The sequence below is a fragment of the Emydura macquarii genome, unplaced genomic scaffold (genome assembly GCF_026122565.2).
Source record: "Emydura macquarii macquarii isolate MOO-44397 ecotype Brisbane River unplaced genomic scaffold, CSIRO-AGI_Emac_v2 contig_1483, whole genome shotgun sequence".
NCBI lineage: Eukaryota > Metazoa > Chordata > Testudines > Chelidae > Emydura > Emydura macquarii.
In genome coordinates, this window is record NW_027131620.1 from 2,365,250 (window position 1) to 2,391,460 (window position 26,211).

At 55.4% G+C, this 26,211-nt stretch overlaps 2 protein-coding genes across 2 annotated transcripts; both read right to left on the reverse strand.

The window, feature by feature from the left end:
• Nucleotides 1-637: 637 nt before the first annotated feature.
• Nucleotides 638-2,120, reverse strand: SRXN1 (sulfiredoxin 1). Its single transcript, XM_067554580.1, has 2 exons — nucleotides 1,767-2,120; nucleotides 638-1,368 (listed from the first exon to the last, which is right to left on the reverse strand). The coding sequence occupies exons 1-2, from the start codon at nucleotides 2,010-2,012 to the stop codon at nucleotides 1,165-1,167; spliced, it is 450 nt and encodes a 149-aa protein (XP_067410681.1). The 5' UTR covers nucleotides 2,013-2,120; the 3' UTR covers nucleotides 638-1,164.
• Nucleotides 2,121-10,177: 8,057 nt separating this feature from the next.
• SCRT2 (scratch family transcriptional repressor 2) lies at nucleotides 10,178-20,197 on the reverse strand. Its single transcript, XM_067554581.1, has 2 exons — nucleotides 20,056-20,197; nucleotides 10,178-10,884 (listed from the first exon to the last, which is right to left on the reverse strand). Exons 1-2 carry the CDS (start codon nucleotides 20,195-20,197, stop codon nucleotides 10,178-10,180), a joined length of 849 nt encoding a protein of 282 aa, XP_067410682.1.
• Nucleotides 20,198-26,211: the final 6,014 nt, after the last annotated feature.

The window sequence follows — 26,211 nt, forward strand, 5'->3', positions numbered from 1 at the left end:
TGCCCTAACCCGGGTTAGCCTTTCTCTCTAGAGGAGACAAGCGCCGCCAGCCAGGCATCAACTCCTTCAGGTGCCCGGGCAGCAGATCAGACGGGGGTACCTGAGCACACCGTGGACTGGGGGCGGGGGGCAGCAAGCCGGGCTGGGAAAGCCCTGAGTGAGCCAGGGCGCTCCGCAGAAGACATGAGGAAATGGGGTCATCTTGAACCCACGGCGCAAGGCTCTGGCCCTGGGAAGATAAGTACGAGCAGACGGAGGTCCCTCGGCCGCTGACAATGGGATAAGGGTGCCATCTGCTGTCTGCTCGGGACAGCGGCGGAACCTCATGTCCCCGATCTACATGGACTCGTGGACACCTGCGGCATCCAGCTGCACCTGTACACGCCTGGATTGGCGCCTTCCGATGGCCGGTGCCTGCAGCTGTGCACAGCTGCACACGTCCAAGCCTCGGCTATACGCACGCCCCTGTGCCGTGGGATGTCCAGCGTTCTCTGCCGTCGCCTGGACCCACCGCCGCACACCGGAGACGGTTCAGTTTTATTACACAAATAGCTTACAAGAGCTCCCCCTGCCCCGTATTAAAATCAATCCCAATCCTCCCCTCCCCCACAGGCCCCCTTTCCCAGCAGAGCACTGGGACATGCCTGGCCTCCCCTCCTTTCCCCTAACATTTGGGCTCCGGGGTCAGACCCGAAGCAAGGCTCCCCACACCTATGGTCCATAGTCACTCCTGCAGCCAGTCGCAGCCTCGCGCCAGCCCACCTGCCGCTGGGCCCGGGGCCTCTGCCTGGAGGCATTTCTGCCCAGCCCGGTCATTGGCCTCAGTCAGATTTCAGGCCGTGGGGAGGCAACGCAAAGACATGCAGAAAACTGTCCCATCCCATTGCAAGGCAGGGGCCCCTGGCTGCGTCAGCCCGGGACATCCCCGGGGGCAAGTGGAGAGTCTCCCCTGCAAGTCCTGGAGTCAGGCAGAGGCTCCCCCTGAAGGTGATGGTGGCTGTGGAGGGGTCAAGCCGGCAGCTCCCATTCCTGGGATTGGACGAAGGGTCCCTGCTATGGGGTAGGTAGCTCTGGACTGCGGGAGCCAGGCCCCGCCGCAGGGGCGTCGGGTGAACTGCTCCCACGCACTGTAGCGGAAGGTCTGTCATGCCCAGCGAGCGGCTCCTAGCGCAGGTCAGGGGTGGAGGAGCCCAGGTAGGTGCGAAGGTCACTGATGGTCGACTGGATGATTTTGGCAGGGATGGTCTCCTTCTTCAGCTGCTTGTAGGCTGCGTAGCGGTGGCACCCCCCGAAGGAATAGAAATAATCGCCCCCGTGGCTGCCTTTGATCCAGAGGACGTCTATCGGGGGCACCCTGTCAGGGTCCTCCTGGGGCGGGGAGCAGAGAGAGCGTGTCATAAACAGCGTCAAAAAGCAGCAGGGCGTTAACCCCCTTCCGTTCCCTCTGCCGGGGTTTCCACACTCACACCGCTGACACCCCGCCAGCGCCCCAGCTGTGAGCTGCCCCACAGCAGTGCCTGCTCGAGCTACGGCTGACGTTACACTCCTGGCAGGATTAGGACAGCCCCTGTATCACCCGTACGATTTCAGCGTCCCCAGCAGGCAAATGCCCCCGTGCCTCGTGCGGCATGGCCCTTCTGGGCACAGCCCTGGCATCGCTGGTGTGGAAATTCCCTGCACGACCCTGGCTCATCAGGTGGCCCTGTTCTAGCGTGGCCAGCCAAGCGGTGCCATCCCCAGTCCGTATAACCTGCCCCTGATCTCACCTGGATGGTTTCCTGGAGGCTCTTCACCTTGCTCTCCTCCAGGACCGAGGGGATGGGTCTGATGAGCACGCTCATGGGCACGTTATGGACGGTGGGGATGTTGTCGGAGTGGATGCTTCTGTTCCCCTGGTCCTCTTCCACTGCAGCTGGCCCCTTGGGGCCCTTGCTAGCCATCACTGTGGCCCAGCCCCTGCCAAGAGCCCCTTGGAGCGCACCCCACTGCCTGCCCGCCCTCACCCACTGCATCCGCCCCTGGTGCCCCACAGTCCCATGGAAGGCTGCCAGGAGGTGCGGATTGCACCGTTGGGACTCGCAGGGGAGTGTACAGGAGCCTTTTCCCCGAGCCCAGCTCCACCTGGCCAGGCTCACGGCCCCTGGGCGGATTTCGCAGTTGCACGCAGCTTTTACGCTCTGCTTTTAAGCCTTGGGCTGGGTTTCTAGTCGCCTCCCCCCAGCTGCTGTGTGTGAGGGTGAGAGGCTGTTTCCGGCCGGGCGAGCGCAGCTGAGTCACGGTGAGTGTGCAGTGTGCAGCATGCTTCGCCCTGGCCCACGGGGCAGCCAGGAAGCCAGTTCAATCACTGCTCCCCTGGAGGCGGGGCTTGCGTTCCTCTGCCAGCTCACAATGAAACAGCAGAACGGGCAGCCCTCGGCTGGGTCCAGCCCGGGCCTCTCTGCTCGGCATGGACTTTCGAGATCCTTGGCTGCATGTCCCATGAGCTGGGGGCTCTGGCCTCAGTGTCTTCAACCACACCACCACCTCCTCGCCCCAGCCTGCCCTCCACCTGACGCCGCCCTCCATCCCAGAGGTGGCTGCCTGTCAGTGTCTCAGTCTGGGATTGGCCGGGAAACCACTGCTCCCGGGGTGATCGCAGCTCCTTGCATCAGGGCCTGTCCTTTGGGAGTGCTGGGGCCGTGCCTGGCACACAGCCAGCGCTCCTGTAAATAAATAACACTCCAGAACGTCCTGCATGGGCCAGAATTTTGTTCTGGACTGAAATTTTCCTTCTCCTCCTGTTGACCTTCTCCACCCAGAGGTGGCCGCATTCCAGGGCACTGGCTGACCACTGCATCGATGTCCTCCCGAACCCTGAGGACGGAAGGCGCTGCGTTAAAACAACACACGAAGATGTTATCGAGCAGCAAGGCAGGGACGTCGCTGTCCCGGTCAGGTTTACAGAGGAGGGTTTGAGGCACAAGCTCTATCACCGGCGCAGCTCCAAAGACCGGAGCTGGCACAATTACAGATCAATCCTCTGTTGGGTCATCTCCCTAATCCGCTTCCTGTGCGACAGCATCCCAAACGGTGCGCAGCTGGGGCAGGCCCAGGTAGGACGACCGGACTACCCTCCCCTCCCCCTCACATTGCCGCTGAGTGAAGAAAATCTCCCGACCGAGGGTAATTGCTCCTTGTAACTGGCCCAAGCGGGAAGAGATCTGCGCGAGGGCTGGTGTGCCTGGCCGACGAACCAAGCCAAGCAGCCGTTTCTCTTCACTTCGCAAGGTGGGGGCGAGTGCAAGCGGATGAGACGTGCTTTGTCTTTGACACTAAAGATGCGCACACATTTATGCAGCAAATTAAGCCGGGCCTTCGGGCTCCAGGAAGTCGCCAAGGCAGCCCTTGGCGTCACAACTGGGTGCACATGCAGCCGAGACCCGGGGACGCCGCGATGGCTCATTCAGCAGAGACTCCAGGGCCTGCAGCAGGTTCGTCCGCACCACAAAAGAGAAAAGCCCTACAGAAGCCAGTCGCAGCCTGGCGCGGCTGACTTGGGCTCATGCTACCGGCTAAAATTAGCAGCATTGACCGTCAGGCTTGGGCTGGAGCTTGGGTTCTGAGCCTGGGCTCCCGGCCGAGCTGAAATGTCTCTCTCTGCATGATGAGGTTCTGTTTTTGCAGTGTAGACCTGTAGTGTACCAGTCAGTGTGGGCTCCAGCCCCCTTGTGCCAGCCAGCTGGGAAACCAACCAGTGATAATGACCTGTCTCTCCGCATTGCTTTAGGAAAGTCAAACCATCCCCGGCCCATTGGCGCTGAACGCGGGTGGGGATTGAAAGAGGCAGGTCTGAGCACAGGTCTAGGTGCCAGCATCTCTGGGGGTCTAATGCCCAGCTCTGACACTGACTTGCTCATGTGGCACTGTGCAAAGCACTAACCCTCCCTGTCGCATTTCCCAGCTGTAAAATGGAGACGAGCCGGACTTCCCGGTTATGGGGCTGTGCGGAGGATACGTTCGTGAATGCCCAGAAGTTGCTTTGAGGATGCAAAGCGTAGGAGCTGGCAGCATTATTACCCAAAAGTGGATATACCTCCTGCCCAGTGACTGCCATGCCCTTGGTCTGGTGTTTAATCACTGCTGGTTTTTTATTATTGTATTTATTATTAGTGTGCTGAGGTCCCCGTCAGTATCTGGGTCCCATTAGGTTACACAAACACAGAGGAAGATATGATCCTTTCTTCTGCTTACTTAAGAAGATAGGTGAGCTGTGGATGGTTGGAGAAAGAGACACGTCCAGAATATGTAGTTTCACACGCACGTTTTGTATATTTTAAAAATAGATGAACAAGAGGCCCATCAGCCTACCTGTAAGTGCATGGAGGCTCACGACTCAAAAGACGCAGTCCATTTCCCAAGGGGTCCTTGGGCAACAAATCGGAAGGCAGGCCAAAGCAAGAGCAAGGGCCTGAGAAAGATGATCCTGTGTGGAGCTGGGTGAATAATTAAAAAAACCCTCCCCCGCCCCCAACTGGCTTTGCAAGTGTTTTTGTGGTTGACAGCACTGGCCCAGTTTTGCTGTGGTTTGTGGGGTTGTCTTATCTGCTCTCGGTGAGCATGTGGACGGCTGCAAGGTATTCGCAGCGAGCGTTGCAAGTCCCAGGAGTTTCATGAATTTCAGCAGGCAGGCTGACTCAGCTGCAAAACCATAGCCTTATTCACAGGTCTCCTCCTGACGATGTTTCCCAGCCCGCCATCCGGCCGCAGAAACAATACATGACGATTCAGGTGACCAACTCCATGAATCGTGAACCGCCAAAGGCAAAGTTTCCTGGTAACTCAGGCCTGCTCTACACCTAAAACCTAGGTCACCCTAGCGACAGTGCTCAGGGCTGTGAAAAATTTCACACCCTGTGAGATGTAGGTAGGTCGATTTAACCCCCCCTGTAGATCAATGGAAGAATTCTTCTGTTGCCTTAGCTACTGCCGCTCGGAGAGGTGGCTTCACTACGCCGTTGGCAACCCCTGGCATCGACGTAGGCAGCATCTACACTGCAGTGCTGTAGCTGTGCTACTGTTGCCTCCGGAGCGTTAGAGGCTGACAAGGATTCGCCAGCTCTTCGGCGAATACTTGCAAATAACAAAGCCACTCAAAGGATCAGGGTTGCAAATGATTTGCTTGCCACAGAGGAGCTCTGCTGTTAATGAGGTTCATTCCCAGGGAGCCAGCGCTAGCGTTTGTGAGCGCAGGAGCGAATGGAAAAGCCCAGGCAGCTGGAATGTCTGGTTTCTAAATCGGCCTTCGGCATGTGTAATATGGGTCTGGGCTCCTTCCATGGGATTTTCTGGCATGCGTTTCAAGATCGCAGGATCCCTGCGGGGCTGACTGGGGAAGCTTTTTAAGTGGAGTGCTGCTATTTAAGACTTTGCTTCTCTTTATTTCCAGGTCAGCGCTCTGCTGTTGCTCACAGCCTCGCTGGCTCTTTAACGAGTGGGGTGGCATTAACGTAAATCTATTGCTCACCCCAGCGTGAGCTCACCAGGGCTGCTGTTTGCAGAATTTCCAGCGCCCAGAGAAGGGAAAGCAGAAGTGCCAGCAACAGAAGCCACAAGGGCAGCAAAGATTGCACTCTCGACACAAGGAGAGCGGCCAGCTCCCCACTGCCAGTGCTCTCCTTTTCTGCTCTTTGCAGGCACCTCTGCTTTTGCCCCGTCTGTGCACTGAATTCACAGCAGCAGAAGGAGAGCATCTTCTTCTGGTTGCACACAGGAATTGCCTGCCTCAGGAGGAACAGTTTAGACCAGCACATATTGGCCGAAGCGCGAGCGGGATAAGGCAGAGGATTGCAAGACGGGGCATGGCTGTGCCTGGAGAAAAGTGCCAGGAAGCGAAGGACAAACCCAGCAGTTGCTGGGTGCCCGTCCCACTCACTTGTCCTGCCCTAAAAGTACCATTGATTCGTGCCCCTGCTCCCAGAGCTCCGCCCTGCCTCACCCGAGCTGCCCGCGCGCTCGCTCCAGTCACGAGACACTGAGCGGCCCCAACGCCCATTGGCTTCAGGGGTTGCGCAGGGCCAAGGAGGCGGGAGAGGCCTGTTTTGGTGCATTGTGGGGATTTTACATCTTCCTCTGAAGCTATAGACACTGGCTGCTGTCAGAGACCAGCTGGACCATTGGTTTGTTCTCCTATGGCCATTCTCATGCTTCTGTAAGGGGCAGGAGATACGTGAATGGGGCTTTCACAGGGCTGACACGTGTGTGCCTCAAAGGAATTCGGGGAAGACCAGCCCCTCTCTGACCTTTAGCTTGTTTTTATTGGTATTTATCTTTTTGTTTTTGAGATCCTAAAGATGCCTGCAAATAAGTCAGTGCATGTGTATGCTTTGGCTCCTGTAATCTTATAAGCAGAAGTGATTCCAGCTATCTATTGCACAGAATAGGGAAAGTGGATTTTTAATTTCCTCTTCGTTCTGCATGAGAAAAAATTAATAAAAGGAATATTTCATAAATGAAAACGAAAGCAGGTGTCTTGCTGCTCCCCGGGAAAGGAGATCTTGGATCAGCAGGGGTTGAGCGGGGAAACGACAGCTGTCTTGATGCCCGGGGTGATTTTCAAGGGCTATTTTTGGACAGATGTTTACTAAACATGTCACCTGTCCTTGTACCTGCCTGAATGGTTCAAGTGTGATGCTCCTCAGGTGTATTACATTTTTCTACTAGTTTCCCCAGCTTTAGCTTGCAACCACCCCTCAGCCATACATACAGATCTCCAGAGACACGTGTCTGAGTAGCAGAAGTCCCTTTAATATCCCTGAATTGCATTAGAAGTAATACTGCAGGTGGCCGGTTCTCAGTAGACTTGTGTCACTGTGATCTGTCAAATACAAAACCTGGCAGAAAAAATCAATCATGCACGGAAAATTATTGCTGTCGTATTTCCTATGTACAGTATAAACACGGAGCAGGGACGGACGGGCGCACCTGCATGGTCCCCAGTGCAATCATATCACGGGAGCTGGCTCGCCCCAGCTCTCATGAATAAACACCTATAACAGGTGCGCTACCTTCTGCCCCCAGGGGAAGATGAGTTTTGCTTATGATAAAGGTGATTCCACCTGGGGAAGAGCCCATCAGGGAAGAATACCCACAGCACGTGTGTGTGTGTGTGTGAGAGAGATGCACTGCATGTGTAAATGGGTGTGTGTATGTGGGCATGAATCAAAGTGTGTGAATGGCGCTGTGAATGAGGATGTGTGTGAGGGCGAGTGAAGCTCTGCATGTATAATACAGCAGTGTGCGTGTGCGTGTGTGCATGCACACACAGCAGGCGACGTAAGCGAAGCTATGTGCACAGAGAATGTGCGTGTGATGCAGTTTGCATCGGAGGTTGTGGGCGTGTGACGATTAGTTGAGAGTGTGTGATGGCGGGTAGGATGGTGCCTGCAAGGTTGTGCACCTGGTGCATATGTGCAACCACTTGTGTGTGTGTGTGGAGTCTCTTGTGCAATCAAGGTGCGTTCCTGTGAGTCCAGGTGCACAGAAAAGACCGCAAGCATGCTAGCAGATGTGAGACATACGTGCGCAAAGGAACAGTGCAGGGTGTGCGTTGGAAGGAGGATACAGGTACCTAGGTGTGTGCATTCCTACACACGTGAGGATCTGAGAGCTGGGCATGTTGCCAGGCCCTGTTGCTGATGAGGCCTGGTCTCTTGGAGCAGACAGCGTGGGATTGACAGTCCGTCACTTAGCGCTCCTGCAGGCTCAGGATGCGAGGTAGGAAACAGGAAGTGTTGCGGTGGCGGCGCCATATTGCACGGTGAGGGTTGCGCGTGAGGGAGAGGAAGCCCAGCACTCCCGCAGACGGTGCCGTCAGCAGCGGCGGTGAAAGGTTTGGAGCGCATGGGAATGGCAAAGGGCGTTCTCCGCTTGGAAAGTTGCATAGAAATGACGGTTTTATTCCCTGCGCAGCCTGGAACCCTGGAAAAGGGCAGGGGAACCTTCTTCGGCATTGAGGAAGACGAAGGAGAACAGCTTTGCCTTAAACAGCCTGCTCACAACCGGCAGAGTGCAGAATCCCGTGCCTTTCGACGTGGCAGGCGAGCGTTAGGTTCTCAGCCGGCCGTGGAACTGCCAGCTACAGTCTGGGAATAAAGTACTTTCCCAAAGGTCACCGAATGCCCCGCCACCCCTCCCACTCTGCAAGCTGCCCTGGGAACGGCAGGGCTCTGCAGGCAGGTTCAGACCCTCTGAGAGGACACATGCCAAGAGGCCCCAGGATCTGGTGTGGCCCCTTCTGTCATGGCAAATAAATAGTCAAAAGCATAAATTATAAATAATATAAATTAGAGCATTTAAATAGACCCATTCCCCCCTCCCCGAACTTTACAGTAACACTGGTTCTCTCCCCGTTCACTGACCCCCGCCAACGAGAACTCCATCTCTGTGACTGAGAGAGGTGCTTGGGGGAGTCTGTTCCTCATCCCAATCTGTCTGACTCGGCAGGCTGCCGGCTGGATCGGGCCCTGCAGGAAGCCCATTGGAACACAGCGGGATCGGAGCAATGACCACAGCAGAGGCCTTCCTGTAAGGGGGATGGAAGCCCTCCCTTTGAGTCAGGCTGGGTCAGGGTGCTGCCCTCTCAGACCTGGCCGTCCGCACGAAGTCACAGCCCGGTGCGGCCACCTCCCAGCGTAAACCCAGCCGCGTGACCTCACAGCTTCCGGGCGAGCGTGGGGGTGGATGGGGAGTGGGGGGTGGGCCTTCCCAAACTGAGTTTGGGATTTAACACCCTGCCACTTCTCCTCCGGCAGGAGGTGGCCATCAAGCCTGGGACGGCAGTGCACAAATGGGATTCACTGCCACGGCTTTGACATCATGGACCAGATCACAAAACCTGTGCCTGGGAAGGGCTTTTCCCTTGGGCGTGTTGGCAGGGATCTGAGGAGGCTTTTCTGCCTCCCTCTGTGTCTTAAAAATCACAAGCTTTGTTTTAAAAACTTCAGCATTGGGTTGGGTTTTTTTTTTCCAATTTACCTTCTGGTTTTTGAACTTCTAGGGGGCACCCATTGCTGCAGAGAAAAGTTTAGAAACGTAACCTAAGGGCTAGAATCTTTCTATATGTTTTAAACAAAAGCCGAGAGTCTGACATGTTCCCATGACTCCAGGAGCTGGGGCTTGCCCCGACACCTGACTGCCACATAGTCACTGGCTCCTAGAGGCAGGGAATGGTGAGATTTTCTATCATCAGTCCCATGGCTGTGGCGGGAGGAACATGCACTTGCTGGCTCACCCCTCCGTCCTCCTGTCAGTCACAGAGCAGGGAACTCCCACAAGCAAACCAACAAGGACATACTGCACAGGGGCCCGGCCCCTTCTCCTGGCCCGACACTCCTCCCGCTCACAGGCTTGTCAGTCGCACAGAACCACCCCCTTCCACAGGCCTGTCAGTCATGCGGCACCCCCTCCTGTCCACAAGACTGTCGCTTGTATGTGCACCCCTCCCAGTAGCCTGCCAGTCACGTAGACGCCCCCTCCCCACAGGCCTGCCAATCGCACAGAACCCACATGCCCCGTCTGGTCCCCTTGTTGTCTTGTCAAGACTCTCACAGCTTCACAGCTGGTGCATTTTGAACCCAATGAGTTTAGCTCCCCGGCACAGAGAAGACGACGAGTTTCTTTCCTCCCCAGTCGATTCTCTCAGGGAGAAGAAGCAGCACGAAATAAATAGAGCAATAAATTAAATAAATACGCAAGGAGATTCCCGAGGTCCCTGGGCCTGAAGAGAAGCTAGGAGCGAACCTCCCGGGGAGGAACTTCGACTCGCCGGCAAAGCAGCTTTCGAGTAGATCCTGCCCAGAGTCCCCCAGCGAGTCGGGGGCTGTTGCTTCCCTCTGCCGCGAGGGGAAGAGCTGGGAGCGGGAGGAAGAAGGCCGGCGGGCGGGAAACGGGAGAGCTGTGGAACCGGCGGTCGGCACCGTTTGAGATTTCGATTAAAAAACTTCACCCGGTCCGTGACGGAAAAGTCCGGGGACCCCCCCGCCCCACACGGCCTCCCCACTGCAGGAAGCCAGGCCGAGCATCCCTGGGAAAACGCATCCTTCCAGCAAACACGGCTGGACCTAGCTGCAAAAGTCCCTGCCGTCTCTCGCACTCGGGCCCTGCAGGCCGAGCGGCCCTGGTTTCGCTGGCGGGACGGGGCTCAGTTTCCTAGCGCACAGGCGTGCTCGGAGCCCTTCAGGCAGGCCGACTCGTAGTGCTTGTTGAGGTACGACTTGAGGGCGAAGGTCTTCTCGCACTGCTTGCACTTGTAGTGCTTGAAGGCCGAGTGGGTCTGCATGTGGGCCCGCAGGTTGGAGCGGTCGGCGAAGGCCTTCCCGCAGTGGGCGCAGCCGAAGGGCTTCTCGCCCGTGTGCGAGCGCTTGTGGCCCTGCAGCAGCCAGGGCCGGCTGAAGGCCTTGCCGCACACCTCGCACTTGTGCTTGAGGTTGTGGGTCAGGATGTGCATGGCCAGGGCGGGCATGGAGACGTAGGCCTTGCCGCAGGTGGGGCACTTGCGGGCCATCTTGCTGTCCAGGCTGCGGTGCGTCTGCTTGTGCCGGCTGAGGTTGGAGGAGGTGGCGTAGGTCTTGCCGCACTCGTGACACGAGTGGCGGTGGCTCCCGCGCCGCTGGCTCTCGCTGCGCCGCCGGGAGCGGCCGTCCGTGATGAAGAAAGCGTCCATGGAGTAGCTGTCTGTGACCGCGGCTTCGCCATTGAAGTAGCGGGCGGAGAGGCTCGACTGGGGACTCTCGGGATCGCTGTACTCCTCGGGCGCCGGAGCGTAGGCCGGGTCTGAGGACACCAGCTGGAGCCCTTGTTTGTCGTCCGTCTCGTAGCCAGAGGGCGTGAGGCAATGTTGGATGTACCCTGCAGGAGACAAACACAGATGGAGATCACCATCTACCGGGGCTTCTCCTCTCCTGGGTGTATATCCCAGCTTCCCTGAGCTTCCCCATCCCTGGGAGACCAGGACCTCCCTGGGGCGGCCGTTACTGCTGTCATAAAAGCCTGGCTGGGCTACGGATGGAGGTGGGCCCGAGGCGAAAACGCCAAGTCTGGGTGCTCCTGAAGATGGCTCAGAATCTAATCCGGCCTCCGAACCTTGCAGCTGGCCCCGCTGTCTCTATAGCGAGCCACAGCAGAGACGCCAGTCTGGGGGTGATGGGGGGCCGGAGAGGGCTGAAAACGAGAGGGGGACCCAGGTGCCGTTTTTTCAAAAGTCCTAGGGGATCCCTGCCTGAATCCTGACCGAGACATGGGGAGTGGTTGGCTCTACAGACGCGGCCCCAGGTGGGATGGGACCTTGGAGCGTTAGTCGAAGCCGTGCGGGCGTCCGTGAGGAACAGCCATGATTAGTAGAGCTCCGTGTAAGGACCTCGCTGTCCTATGGCGCCTCTGCCTCGGTCTGTTGAGCCCCCGGCAGCCCAGGCCCCGCTGGCTCTGCTCTGAGTTTGGTGGTTTATCACAAACTGAGATCGGGGCCAGGTTCCCCATGACGCTTGCTAACATCTGCGAGTCTCTGGCTGCAGCTGGGCCTGGCAGAGTACACTGTCCGTCTCCCGGCATGAGACCCAGGAGTCCCCCGCTCAGAATCCCAGACGTCTGACCCGTCTGTCTCAATGTGCATCCAGCCGCCCTGTTCCCACTCGACAGCAAGCCGGGCCCCGGGCCACAGTCCCAGCCCAGCCTCGATCTGTTACCTCCCCTTGCTGCACACCATCCAACCAACCGCTGAGAGAGTCATGCTGGCTAAGGAAAGGATGCTAGACCCCTGGCCCACTCACTTTGCCTGTGCTCTGAATCCGTTTTGCCCTTCTCCCAGGCCATTAGGCGGCTGCCAAGGGTTAATTCCTCGTTATGACACTGGCAGACACTCACAATGAGCTGTGCTGTCTCTCAGCATCCCCATCCCCCTTCAGAAACCTGGGGAAAACTGGACAAGACCAAAGTGAACTCTCAGGACAGGGCTTGGGCAGGAACACAGAGGTCGCCCTGTCTTACCCTCCGTCTCAAGCCATTCCCCCTGGGAACACGGGCACAGCCTGCTCTCGACGCTATCAGTGTGCGTGCAACCTTGAAATGTAGGGGCGTATGTAGGACAGCTCTTTGGCCGTGGTGCTGTTTTCATGGAGCGACCTTCAAGAGAATACAGGATTGTCAGTTTGGCTCTCGCCAGGTGCTTTCCTGCCAGAGACAAGGGGGCCCAGAATCCGGGAGCACCGCTCTCCTGGAGACACAAGGGGGGAATGGATGTCGGAGGCTGGGGTAGACTGACAGCAAGGAGGAGAAGACAGAAATGCAGCTGTAAGGAAAAGCTGCAGGCTTGAGAACAAGAGACCAGAGGCTCCATGCCCCAAATGAGACAATTGAACCCCCTTTAAAGGAAAAAGAGTAGGGAGAGAACTATGGCTGAGCTCATCTACTGCGGAGGGGAAAACTCATGCAGGGATCGGGAAACTCCAGGAGGCTTACCCTCCACCTTGGAAGAGTCAGGGAGTCTCAAGGGGAACTGCAGGAAACCAAAGCCACCCATGTGGAGTGCCTTCAGCTCCAAAACTGTTCCTGCTTTTGGTCCTGGATGGCTGACCGTGGGGCTCCAATGGCGCAACCCCCCCCCCCCTTCCTTCTCAGGGGGTTCTGCAGCACGGAGAGTGCATGCCAACATTGATCCTGACTCAGTCAGTCAGCATGTGGCTGGAATCCTCTACCAGCTCCCCTCCCCCATGTACTCAGCTCAAACCCACAGTGCGCTATCTGCAGGGTCTGGTGTGCATATCTGTGAGGAAACATTGCCACAGAAGTGCCATGCTCTGCTTCTCTGCCCCATAGGCAGGGATCCCTGGGGGTCCACCCACCGAGTCAGAGGAGAGGATCTGGACCTTGCAGTGCCCGGAAAGGTAAAATACTCGAATAAGGTGATTCAGGAGAGGGATATTTTTTGTGCAACACTATGCACTCAACAGCCTTCTGCAGGATACATTTCATGGCACATCGTTAACTCAGTGGTCTCAGCCTTTTCCAGACCAGTCCCCCTGCTAACAACAGGAAAAGTTTGGGGAGTCCCTTATCCATCTAGCTATTGAGAAATGGAGGGTGGTTCTGTCCCTCCGGCTGAGAACCCACCATTTAACTTACAAATGCTACCCACCCATTGGCAGTAAACATCTCTCTACCACTCTGATGTGAGCATCAGCGCTTTCAGTACATGCATCCTGGGTTTATTAATGCTGATAATAACTGGGCACCGAACAAAACAGCCGCACACACACACACGCATGAGGTGAAACTGTAACACACTATTCAGCAGACATCACTTGGTGTCTTAGTGTATTTTTTGGTTTGATGATCTTTGATCTCTCTGATCTGATAGAACAGTTCATCTTTTGGGGACCTGAGATGATATTTACCTTCTACCTAATAATTTACATGTCCACTTAAACTATGGAGGGCTGAATTCATCAAGGGAAGCTGTGCAGTGGGTGCACCCACAAAACTCCCTGCCTGTGCATGCAAAACAGATAATCAGCACACACGGGTCCCTCTGAACACACAATGACCCGGCTCACATGTGGCTGGTGCAGGTACCCCCGTTGCAAACGCCTTTGGACGTGTGACTTTTAGAGACTTACATTTTATCTCCCATCTACTGCAACAACGGGCTTGAGCCATTGGGTTGTTTCTGTCTACCCCATCTCTGAAACACACCGGCACTGAAGAGGCAGTGCAAGGAGACGCTGTGCAAAACCACAAGCACATGCATCTCACCCGTGTCGGTATTGCTCATCGGAGAGATAAAGAGACCCAGATGTTCAGGCTATGGGCTGGGCTCACTTTCTGCATTAGAAATGCGGCTGCCACGGCTGAAAACAGCACCGGCGGCTCCTGTTGGTGTGACACGGTAAAATATGGAAGAAGGAGACGGATTCTCAACTAGCATAAACTGGCCCAGCTCCATTGACTCCTAAGGTATCCCTGCAGCTGAGGAGAGAGAGAAAAGTGTCATTCCACTGGCATCAGCCTCTCATCTGTACGCTCCGGCCCTGGGTTCAAATGAGCCATGGATTAATATGTCAGCATGTTCTGATGTGTACATGGCTAGCAATAGTCTACTCCACCAGGGAGAGGGCACGTTTTGGCAAGTGTTTGTTCTCCATAGGCCGGTGTGAACCCACCAGGAGGTGGCGCTCCTAGGCAAAGGAATTCTGATGAGCACCAGCCACTGGAGCAGAAGTAAATTCCCCTCTTGAGAGCACCATGAATGCAGCGTTCAGCACCAACCTTGCAGTGCTGGCGGGCTGACCTGAGACTGCAGCAAAGGCCTGAGACAGACCCGCTCCTGTGCCGTGCGGTATGTGCCAACGATGCTCAGCTTGACAGGTTGGGAGTTTGAGCCCCGCCTGCCCTATATAAAGCCCTTGAGTTTTCAATGATAAAAAATATGAATGGGCTTGAGCTCTCCTCCCCCCTCTGTGAAAACAGCCAATCGCCAGGTGGGGAACGGATGGGGCGTTCCCCCAGAAGAGCTGGAATTTGGGGGGCAAGGAGGCAATTGGGTACACAGTGCTGGGGGAGGCACCAGAAAAAGTGGGTGGGGGGAGGTGGATCTGTCCTGCTGGGGGAATGGGTCCACTGTGTGGGGGTTAGAAGGCGCCACAGTCGCAGGCAATAGACCAGAACCAGTCGGGCTAGTGCTGAAAGACAGGCGTAATTAAGAGCCCGGACCAGCTCATTCAACACCAACTCCTGGAAGCCTTTTCCCTCTGCACCAGCCCAGCTGGCACTAATTCACCCCAGTTCAGGGCCTACTTACTACCCCGGCCGTGACACGATTTCCCATTGAAAGTCACTCAGAGAGCGCCAGTCCCCTACCTCACCCAATACTCTGTGTCAGTGAATTCTGGGGCACGAGTGGTTTTCCAGTGAACTGTGCGACAGGCCCCATTCTGCCAGTACCTAATCCTAATAAGTACTCGGCTTTCCCAGAGAGTGCTTCTCATCCCTGGATTTCGCAGTGTTCATGAACGGGCTCATTAGCATTATTCCCATTTTACAGGTAGGGAAGCTGGCTCACGATGAGGTGAAGGGACTTGCCCCAGGTCACACAGCAAGTAGTGGCAGGGCTAGGACAGAACCCAGGTCTCCGGAGGTCACAGTCTATGCACCAAACCACATTGTCTGTGGGAGAGCTTAACCCATGGATGTGATGGCAGAGCTGAGCTGAGAGCTGTCAACCTCGTTGCATGGACTGTATGTATGGCAATTATTTGAGACCAAGGCAGGGAGGGCCTGGAGCAATGGTTTTGCTCATGGTTAAACTGCACCAGTACTCCAGCAATGGTGGGTGTATTTGAGAAGATGCTCAGTGGCTTGCCCATGGTCACAGAGTAAGCCCATGGCAAAGCCAGGAGCAGACCCCAGATCTGCTGTCCCTCATCTCCCCCCTTCCCACTGTGCCTTCGCCGCAAGACCTTCCTGCCTCCTTTAACCAGGACATCACGCGAGGTTGACTGGAATTTGATCATACATTGTTCTCGCTGGGGCGCGCTGTTCCCAACTGCGTTTGGGCGTCTGACGAGACCCCAGGCTCCCTGTGTGTGTGGTGACCGAAAGGAGCTGTGTGGAGGAGACGCACACAGGCTTTGGTTTGGGGGAGAAATTCTGATCTTGGCTTTAACTCTGGAAATGGCTGTGTCTGTGCTGAGTTAGGTGCTGGCCGGGGAGCAGGCACGGGAACCGAGCCTGGGAATTCTTCTGAAAACACCTCTCACTTGGGGGCAATCTGCTGCATCTCCTAAGGCAACAGTTTTACTCCTCACAAGTAGTTTTAGAAGCCAGTCCTGCCTGGGAGGGGTGGTGGGTGCAGCGGTATCCAGGCTGGGGGTGGAGCTGCCCTTGGCATAGGGCGATTCTCGCTCCTGGCCTGCTTCAGTCTAAGTGCTAGGCTGCCACGATTGCTTGATTGTGACCTGCAGTTTTCCCTGGCCCTCGCCTGCCTAGTTATTGATTTTTTTGTCCTCTCCCCAACCTACGCTTTCTTGGCATCCTCTCTCTAGAAAGACTTGCTTTTTATTCCCTTGAATCATATTTCTGTCATCTCCTAAGAGGTAGTAACCTCCCCCCCCCCCCTTTGCCTGGATGTGATGTAAAAACACTGCTCTCCTGTGGCCTTCCATCGCAGGGTGTTGGTGATGGAGCTGTGCAGCCTGACATTTCCCCTGCCCCTGGTCCTCCCCCCTCTGCTATGTAGCTGCCTCCCCCTCCCTTCCTCTCCTTCCTCTCTCCTTGTTTACAGAGTGCAGTCACACACGCTGGGCGAAAAGCACTCTCCTCAGCAATTTTTCACACTTTCTCTCCAACACGCAGCAAGGTTATTTCCAGAAGAGACGCATCAACAGCTTCTCCCCAGCCTGCACGGATTCCATTCCCTTCCCTCACCCAGCGCACAAAATATTTCACACACGTTTTGCTCCACACACAGGAATGTGGGGAGAACGGGAGGTGTGGGGGTCTGGAAGAAAGCAGAAAACTCCTGAAGCCGCACAGGCATTCTCAGGACAGGACCTGACCCCCGAAATTCCACTCTCTGTTTGAAAGCACAGCCTGAATTTGCCACAACATTACATCAGAGACATGAGATGAAAACACGCCTTCATCCAACCACTGTATCAAACATATAGATCCCAAATGCCAACCCCTAGGGGCATGCACGGTAGCAAACGGGCAGCCCCTGAATGTCATTCATTGTGCCCACATGTGCCACCGCTAATGCCGTCACCCAGTATTCCTCTTCTTTCGTGCATTAAATCAATAGTGATTGGTCCTCTTCCAGCTGGGTCACTGCCTGGATCCGGGCGATCCGAAGAATGAAAGGATGAAACAGACGATGTTCTGTTAAACTAACTGCACCCCAAATATACTGAATTGGGATAGCTCCATACACTTCTGTAGGGCCCTCTTGGAGAGACACTCCAAGCACTGCACCAATGAGAACGCATGAAGCGTCTTGAGGGTAGGTAAGTGAAATGATCTCACAGCTGGGGAAACTGAACCACAGCGCGGGCAAGTGACTTGCACGTTGCCATGCATACTGCCTGAGTGACGGGTGGGATTCGAATGCAGGGCCAGCGTTCAGCTACAGGATCACCCTTCCTTCCTTGCCTGTCTGTTCAGGCGTGCGGGAACACCTCCCTTTCTCTAGGTGCTTAGTCGTATTTACAGATAGAATTGAACACTGCCTCCAGTACAGGGTGGCCAGGCCAGCGCTGCTGTTACAATGCATCACTGATCTGCAGACAGTTCAGGCATCTAGAGACCAAACCTCACCCATGGGTGTGTCAAAGCCACCAGACTCTAGCTCAGAGGAAGCAAATTCATGCACGAGAGCCTTCTACTGAGTGTGCCTTCAGCTGGCCCCAGCAGTTCTCTTCTAGGAAGCAATGACCCATGTGTCCTAGATCATCTTAGCGACGTGGCGAGACAGATGGGGAAGGGCAGTTTCTCAGGACACGGTGGGAATCCCAGGCCCCTAATGTCACGGTGTGAACCTGAAATGGGGAGCAGGCCTGGTGGGGCTGTGACATGCTGAATCGTGGAGCACCCTTTAGCTGACTGCACCACCTGTAAGATAGAGCATGGCCCGTGCTCTTCCTCATGACACCTGCAGGGAGAGGCAGACAGTTCATCTCACAGCCGCTGCCTCTTTGGGGGCAGTGCTGTAGCCTTCTCAGCATTGCGAAGAGGTGTCTTGACGGGGGCGATTTGGTTGGAACAGGCTCCCGGGGGATGACAACAGTTGTTTCCCGCCCACCCACCTCTTCTATTAAGTGGAGCAGAGGGCGTCTTCGAAGGAGGAGCAGATCTAGCGCCCACCAGTGTAAATGACCAGGCTCACATCGAGTTGATTGTTAGCTGCACTGAGTCCAGGATTGGGAATTGCTTCCCAGTTCCCCAAAGCCCCCCTGGCAGGCAGGGCTGTCACCGGAGCCAGGGTAGGTCAGAGAACAGGGCCTGGCACTGCAATCATCCAGCCTGTCCCAACTTTGCAAGTGACGTAACCTCCCCTGGAACCTCCAAATGTCTGCAAGCGGCAGTGCTTATCTCTACCCTGCCCCCTGAGGAGATTTCCAGGGGGGCTGCGTCACACAGCCCTTGACACATCTGGGGAGCCTCCAGGGCCAGCCCGGTGTGGTTTCATCTGGGAGGAACATACTGTTAGTATCGTATTACCACCGTGCCTGGCGTTTGTTGCTCCAGCGATGGTGTTGGGCACGATGGATGCAATGCAGTGCCGGAATTGTCACGCTGACATGGGCAGGGCCTTCTCATGGAGCCTGCAGACTTTCTGCCCCCCGGTCCATGGAATTCAGCCTGACTCTCCGACACTCCCGCTCACCACCACACGCCACAGGCTGGAACATGGCACCCCTGCCCGTTCCATCCCTCTCCTCTCCTCGGTGACATGGAGCCTACCCCAGGCAGCCACAAACAGCCGCCGGCATGACTGCCACAGGTCTAGCTGGTGACGTGACAGCGCCTCTCAGCCAACGGCTGGGACGGGGCTGTGGAGTGTAACTCCTTTGGCAATGCTTTGCACAATGAGGTCCCCCGGGAACGTGAAAGCCCTTGGCCCCATTTCCTCCTGAGATGTCGTTTCTCCCTGCCTGAGTCAGCTCCTGTCTCCTCGGGAATTGCTCTCACTTGTCCACGCGGCTGTTTGCTTGCCCTGAAGAACTTGTTCTGCACTGAACAGGCCAAGCAGGATGTGATCCAGAGACAAGCCCGGGGCAGGGGTTAAGCCCAGCTTCAGACACTACAACACGGGGGCATTTCCAGAAACTGGTGGGGTCTGTTCAGGCAGAAAAGTTGCCCCCTCTCCCTTACCCGTGTGTGTCCTGTGGAGGGTAACAAAGCCTGGTTCAGCCAGACTCCCCAAAGGGCTGTAACACCGCTGGGGGAGAAATTTCACAGGAGAACAACTTGGAGCAGAGGCTGCTGGATTGTGGGGTCACCTTTGTGAGGAAGAGGCACACGTGCGCACTCCGCTCACCCAGCGCACAACACACCTGCCTACTGCCCGCAGTGCATGCTATAGGCATTGCCCCCAACACACACGCACACATAGCCAAAGCAGCACACCCCCTTCTATACAAACCCAGGCACATACACAACAACACGCAACTCCATGCAGACAAACGCCTATAACCACACCCAAGAGAACACACCGTACACACAAACACGACACACCACAACACACATCCCCCAGTGCATGCATGCACACAACACACCCCGTAAGCCCATAAACACATGTATGTGCACAATAGAGTGCACTCATCCTAACACACACACACACAATGTAACTCACGTGCATACACACACACTACCACAAACACAGGGACACTTTTAAGTGCATTTGCCTGTACACACCCACACACGACTACAGGCACAAACAGGACTGGCGAATACAGGTACTAAGAAAGAGACACACACACACACACACACACACCCGCTGCACCTACACCAATACGCGCACCTCCCCCCCATAGAGACGCAACTTTTAAAGTCCAGGCGGCTGCTCAGGGGCCGCCCCGCACAAGGCCGCTGGAGCCCCGGGTTCGAATCCCGCCTTGCCGCGACGGGGACCGTCTGTCCGGCCCTTCCCTGCCCCGTTGCGAACCCGACGGGGCCGGTTCATTATTCTGCAGACGCTCCGGAGCCGCTCCGGAGTCCGGTCTTGCGCCTCCTGCGCACAGCCTCGGCCCGGGGATGGGGGGGGAGGTTCCTCTCCAATCCATTATAATCCGCACCCCCCCCACCCCCGATAATCCGCGCCGCGGTGTGTAGGAGCCATAACCCGCTAACACCCCTGCGCCGGGCACACGAGCCCCCTTCCAGCCAGGGGTCCCGCAGCCTGCGACCCCGCCCCGCCGGGCACCGGGGACCCCGCTCCGCTGACCCTCCGTGCGGCGGGTCAGGGGAGAGCCTCAGCCCCGGGACCCTTCTCCATCCTCGGCCTCCGCCGCCGCTGCCTCCCGCACTTACCATTCTCCGCCCCGGGGCCGCCGCCCGCCCGGGAGCCGGCCAGCACGCAAGCCGCTTGCAGGGGATGGTAGCTGGGCGCCGGCAGCTGGCAGGGCTGGAAAGCGTCTGCCTTGATCTTCTTGACCAGGAAGGAGCGGGGCATGGTGCGAGCTCGGGGGGCAGCTCTCGGCGGGGATCAGCACTGGACAGCTCCCTGCACTCACGGCGGGCGGGCGGGCAGGCGGGCGGGGAGGCAGGGGGGGGGGGAAGCCGGCACACACTGGCTGAGCTCAGCACTCCGGGCCCGCGGTCTTTATATGGGACGCAGGCTGGAGATCAGGTGGTGCTTTGCAATGGAGCTGTTTAGCTCGCTAATCCATCAACTGTCCCCCAGGACAGCCATCACATTACCGACCAGCGGCTGTGCAGGCAGGCAAGACACAGCGCGGGGGTGTGTGTGTGTGTGTGTGAGAAAGGGAGGATGGAGGAGGAAGGAGAGAAAGGGAGACAAAGTGTGTGTGTGTGTGTGTGTGTGTGTGTGTGAGAGAGAGGGGCAGGGCAGAGTGAGATGGGTAAAGTGTGCGAAAGAGAAAGAAGCAGGAAAGAGATGGAGAAAAAGTGAAAGAAGGTGGGGCAAGAGAGAAGACAAGGGGGGAAAAATTGGGGGGGGGAGGAATGGCCCACTGCCCATCTGCTTAACAGTCAGACACACGGCCCTTGATCTGAGACTCGGTTCAAGGCCAAAACAAAACAAAACCCCACAACAAAAAGGACCCCGGTGTCAGGCCAGGGCAGCGCTCAGCACCCGGACGTGCTCCAGAATAAAGGGAAAACTTTCTTCAACACACCACGGCATTGGGTGAGGGAGAGGTGGGCCCCCCCCCCCCCCCCCCCCGTACATGCACACGCGTGTGTTTTCGCACGCTCTAACAGCACACCGCAGCGTGACAAGGACAATAATCTCATTGCTGTGCAGCCCCACGTTCCGTGGCAGGAAATACCCAGCAATGCAGTGAAACCCCCTGAAAATGATCAAGCAGCTCGTCCGCCAGACGCCGGGGCTGGCGGGTTTCACACTTTAATACTCTTTCTTTCCTCTGGTCCACCCGAAGGCAGACAATAGAGACACGTGCATGAGGAAGAGGAGAGAGGAAGTCTGAGAAGGAGGGGTGAAGAGGGAGAGAGACTGTTAGGATGAACTCTCCGGCTCTGTCTGTCTGTTTCCTTTGTCTTGGTGCAACCAGTGTGTTTTAAGACCCTGTGAATAATACAGTCTAGATCCATATGCTGGGGGAGGGGAGTGCTTTTTGATTTCCCAGTTCAACAAAGGTGGGCAATAAACGGTGACCCCTGCGGATCTAAGACAAAAAGAAGGGCTGGTTTGTGGTACATTGTTTCTTTGTAAAGAAGCTGGGTTATTTGCCTTTGCTGCTACAGCCAAGTAGGTTTCAGGCTCTGCCTTCTGCAGAATGTGCTTGCTTTGCAGAAATGCATGCACATGGCAGGGTTACAGAGCCCAGGGAAGAGATTCTGCCACTGAGTAAGACCCTGTCGATTCTCAGCATTAGCTGGGCAATCAGGGCCTGTTCCTGTGGTCCACAATCAGGCCACGGTAAGTGGGAGTAAGGAGTTCAGAACTGTCCCTCCGTCTGATTTCTTAAATGCTTTTGGCCTGCCCTGAATTTGTAGCTGCTTGAGCCAAATTGTTGACTGGCGTCACTCCACGGCAGTCAATGGAGTCACATCGGCAGCGAGTTTGCTCCCCTGTTGCAATTGTGCAAGAATATCCCAGCTTAGTGGAGGCCCCATCAGATCATGTTACCCCTACATGGAGCTATATTATTTCCTCCCAGTTTTACGTTATTTTCCTCCGGTTCCTGCCGTAGTTCCAGGATTGGCCCCATAAACCGGGGAGATAATTTCCTCCAGAAACACAATTTCAAACTGAAGTGATGTAAAGACTCTGAATTGATCTGATCTGAAGGGAAATCCACACTTCAGAACTTCAGTGTTTAGACTCAGGACTCTGACGGGTATGTTTCTCTGACAGCAAACGGGCGATGCACCAAAGAACGCATGTTGACAGGGCTTTGGGGGTACGTTTTCCACACCCCTCAGAGACACTCATGGGGTTTGTGAACCTCTATGAACGCAAGAGCAGAGCCCGGCATCTTCTGGCAATTGGTCCCTGCATGTTCTAGGTGGTTGTTTTAAGTCAAAGGGAATTTTGTTTCAGAAAATTAAGACGGGTGTAAAATCTAGGGCTTCTGATGAATCGCCTCATCCGACCTCAGCTATGAAGGCACAGGTCCTAGCCTCGATGAAGTGTGGGAGCGTCTGAATTCTAATCCTGGCTCTGCCCCTGCCTTGTCCTTCAAATCCATCCTCAAAACAAATGTCTGCTACAGACCCCCCCCACCCATTAAATTAACAAACCAACAAACATTTGTCCCTGCAGGACAGAGCCTTCCGCCGGGGCAGCCCCTGCATTGCTTTGTGTTGCCTGCGTACTGTGTGTGCAAACTCTTTGGGAAAGGACCATGGCTTCTTCTGCACCTAACTCTAAGGTGCCAGCCTTTTGTCAGCACTTAACGAACGCTAGATCCTGGGACGATACCAGTAATGGTAGCGAGAGCAGAGCCTGTGTGATGGGGACACTTACACACGTCACAGGACTTTGCAATGGAAAGTGGTCAGTGTAAGCACCATAACAGTAATTAAAAATGCCAGCCAAATACTGGAGAGATAAGGTGGGTGAGACCGACACAGCTACCACGGCACGGCAGCCAAATATTTCTCCTTTCCCATGGAAGGAGGTTAACTGCAGCACCTGGGTCAGGGAGTTCGCTGGGGTGGAAACAACTTCCCAATCTTTCCAGACCCCCGTCAGCAGGCCGCCTGCTTTGTTTCTAGGCTGAGGCAGGCGCTGCTCTGCTCAGCACCTCACACCTGAGTCAATGAGTTGTTCAAACTGTCCCCAGGCTGTGACCGGAGCTGTCCCGTCTGCCCAGACCGAAAACTCCTCTCATGTCTCTTGAGGGAGAGAAGGTGCTATGGACTCTCCTCTCCTGGGTGTAGTTATGGTCTCTCTCAGGACTGATCTAGAAAATATGAGCTCTGAGGGGAGATTGAAAAAAGTGGGTTTGTTTCGGCTGGAAGAAACGACGCGGGGGGACATGATAACAGTTTTCAAGTACATAAAAGGTCGTTACAAGGAGGAGGGAGATAAACTGTTCTCATTAAACGCTGAGGATAGGACAAGAAGCCATGGGCTTAAACTGCAGCGGATTGAACATTAGGAAGAACTTCCTGACTGCTAGGGTAGTTAAGCACTAGAATAAATTGCCTAGGGGGGTTGTGGACTCTCCTCCATCGGAGGTTTTTAAGAACAGGTTGGACAAACACCTGTCAGGGATGGTCTAGATAATACCCAGTCCTGCCTTGAGTGGGACCAGAGATGGCTTTATTATTATTGTTCTTTTTATCACAGTAGCACCAAGCAGTCCAGACCGAGATTGAATGGCGCACACACATGCATTAACATACCGTCCCGTCCCTTCCCCAGAGCACAGAGGCCCCTACTCTGTTCCCCAGGCCCAGAACCGCTTGATGAGTCCCAGTCCAGCATCTTGTCCTCTAGACCACCCTGCCTTGCCCCGAAACATGCTGCAAGGAAAGCAGGCCTCTTCTGAGCTCAGGAACAGACTGGGGCCATTGAGAGAAGTCTGGCGTTTGAGCTGGGTCTGGGAAACGCAGTGAATCACCTCGTACCTTCGAGCGCAAAGGAGCCTCATTGTGCTGGCGAACGGGGAGACGGTGCCAGCTGCCCGGCCTGCCACATTTCTCACCCCTCACAGGGACACGAGGGAGGCCTGCCTCTTTTATCCGCTCCTACTGGGCTGAGGAGATGATTTGGCCACTGTCCATAGTGCCCCAGGCAGTGGGGAATTGCATTGCTAATGGGCTGGGCTAACCTCATACCCTGGAGTCCTGTGCAGGCCTAGTGCAGAGCAGCTGATCAACCCGGAAACCTGTGTCCAGGATAACTCAAAGCGCCACCATCTCCCCTTAAATAGCCTAGTGTGAACCTTCCCCATTAAGAAATTCTCTTCTCCGTCTTCTGCAGAGTAAACTTATGTCACAGACTCCCAGACCCCGGGGCTTGAACTGAATCAACTCCCCAGGTCCCAACGCCCTCAGACTTTGCTCTGGACTCAGATCTGAGCGTCTCAAATGCTCCTTTCTCTATAATGGGCCAAAGCCAGGCTTCAAACACCCCCTGTGCTTTGGGGAAGTTCTGACCCAGATCCGAACTCCGTGGCATCGACTTCTCTCTGCTTTCTCGCTGCATTTCTCCCCTTCAACACACTTCGAGCAGCCCGGCTGAAAGAACAATCACAGCTTCTTGTGACATCACACCCCATCTGTCTCCCCAGCAAGGACTTGTGACATCACAGGCCCTACAAGTTCAAGGTCACAAGTCCCTTAGGAGGAGGTCACATCCAACTGCATCCCTTTCAGGACTGGGACTGGAACCTTTTATTTAGATGCCATGTGTTCCGCTCTGGCCTCCACGCATGGAAGGATCCCTGTGCTTTTCAGCCCTGCGTCCCCTTATTTATTTATGTGTGTGTGTGTGTTATTTCCTTCCTTGAAGGCACGTTAGCAGAATAGGCAATTACTCACGCCCTAGTTGTGTCGGGCTTGCCTGCCTGCCCTGTGTCCTGTGATTTCTCTCTCTCTCCGGCTGTGGTGTAATAAGTGAGGTAATTAAGTGTAAAAGACAAGGAGGGGGCAGAGGGAGGGCTGAGGAGACGGCAGAATAGTAACTCCGCTCTTTTCAGAGGCAGGGGAGTGAGATAATGTATGTTAATAACCTGCAATCAGTCCTGCTGAGCCGTGCTAATACTGCTGACTGCAATAAGCTTCTGTAACCCACCCACCCCAAATAGAGAAAGAGAGAGAGAGAGAGAACCCAGGAAGGAAACGCATCCTTTCTTCTAAAACACAACTGGGCGAGCTTTAAATTGGAGGCTTTCTGGGCAGCTGTATGGAAATAATTTCCCTCTCACTCTATCTGAATCTGATTCTTTCCTATGTTTCATCTCAGGGTGAGGAGGGGTGGGGAGGGAACAAGCTGAGTGTTCCCTGTCGGGTCAAAGGGAATCCTGCCAGAACCGGCAGGCGCTAGGCTTGGCAGACTAAATTTGGAGGAGAAAGACCCACAGGTGCAAGGCTCAACGCGTGGATTGAAAAGAGATGATATTTTCTCTGGGAATGGTGCTGCGTGCATGCCCTGAATGTCCGGGAGCAGCACCTGTGTGTTGCTAGGAACTCCAGTACTTTGTATGTCTCCAGCTGGAAAGAAAATAGCTCGCCAGTCTCGCCTGGGTGGATCAGCGTGGCTGCCGGGAGCTTGCTGGCCGCTTCCACCAGCACCAGCAAGTCCAGTTCCCAGGTGTTCACCCTGGACAAGCCTTCCCCCCTCCCCATGCAATGGAAAAAGGGCTTGCATTTCTGCTGAACCGCCAGGGCTTGGAGTGCTCTCAGAAGGGATCAGCTCTGCCTTTACCTGAAGATGAAATGTCCCCATTTGTGCGGCTGAAGCCCCTTCTCTTCTCTGCCATGGCGAGGGAAGAGGTGGAGACATGAGAACCTGCTGTTAGTATTTGAAGCATGCAGACAAGGAAGGAGAGCGGCTGGGCAGGGTGGGCTCAGGCTCTGCAAGATTAACAGGAGGACTCTGAGCAAAGGACCATGTAGGCTGAGCATCAGGGGAAACGGCCCAGCGGTGAAGTTGTAGATTATAGAAGAGCATCCCCCAGGAAATGGGTCATTCACAGTGGTTGAATCCACAGGCAGCCTGGACTTTATTACTTGTTACTTGTGTTATTAGAATGCCCTGAGGCTCCACTCAGCAGGAGGACTGTACAAACACACAGCAAGGGACGGTCCTTGCCCCACGGAGCTTACACTCAAAGGATGGTGCATTGTCAGGACTGAACTAGACGACTCCTCTTTTATGTCCATGAAGTGCATGATATACCATCTCCAGGGGTCATTTTGCACACTCCCGGGGCTGCAGGAACTAAAGCCCAAAGCCCGGCTTTGATAGTCACGTGCAGAATTTGCATTTGCAGTTACAACAATTGCTCATGCCCGTGCAGTAACTGTGCC

Excerpts from the sequence above, each read along its gene's own strand:
- SRXN1 (XM_067554580.1), bottom strand. The coding sequence starts at position 2,012 with ATGCAGTGGGTGAGGGCGGGCAGGCAGTGGGGTGCGCTCCAAGGGGCT. Across the intron at positions 1,369-1,766 it reads GCCTCCAGGAAACCATCCAG|GAGGACCCTGACAGGGTGCC; the intron begins GTGAGATCAGGG and ends TCCCCGCCCCAG.
- SCRT2 (XM_067554581.1), bottom strand. The coding sequence starts at position 20,197 with ATGCCCCGCTCCTTCCTGGTCAAGAAGATCAAGGCAGACGCTTTCCAG. Across the intron at positions 10,885-20,055 it reads CGGCCCCGGGGCGGAGAATG|GGTACATCCAACATTGCCTC; the intron begins GTAAGTGCGGGA and ends TGTCTCCTGCAG.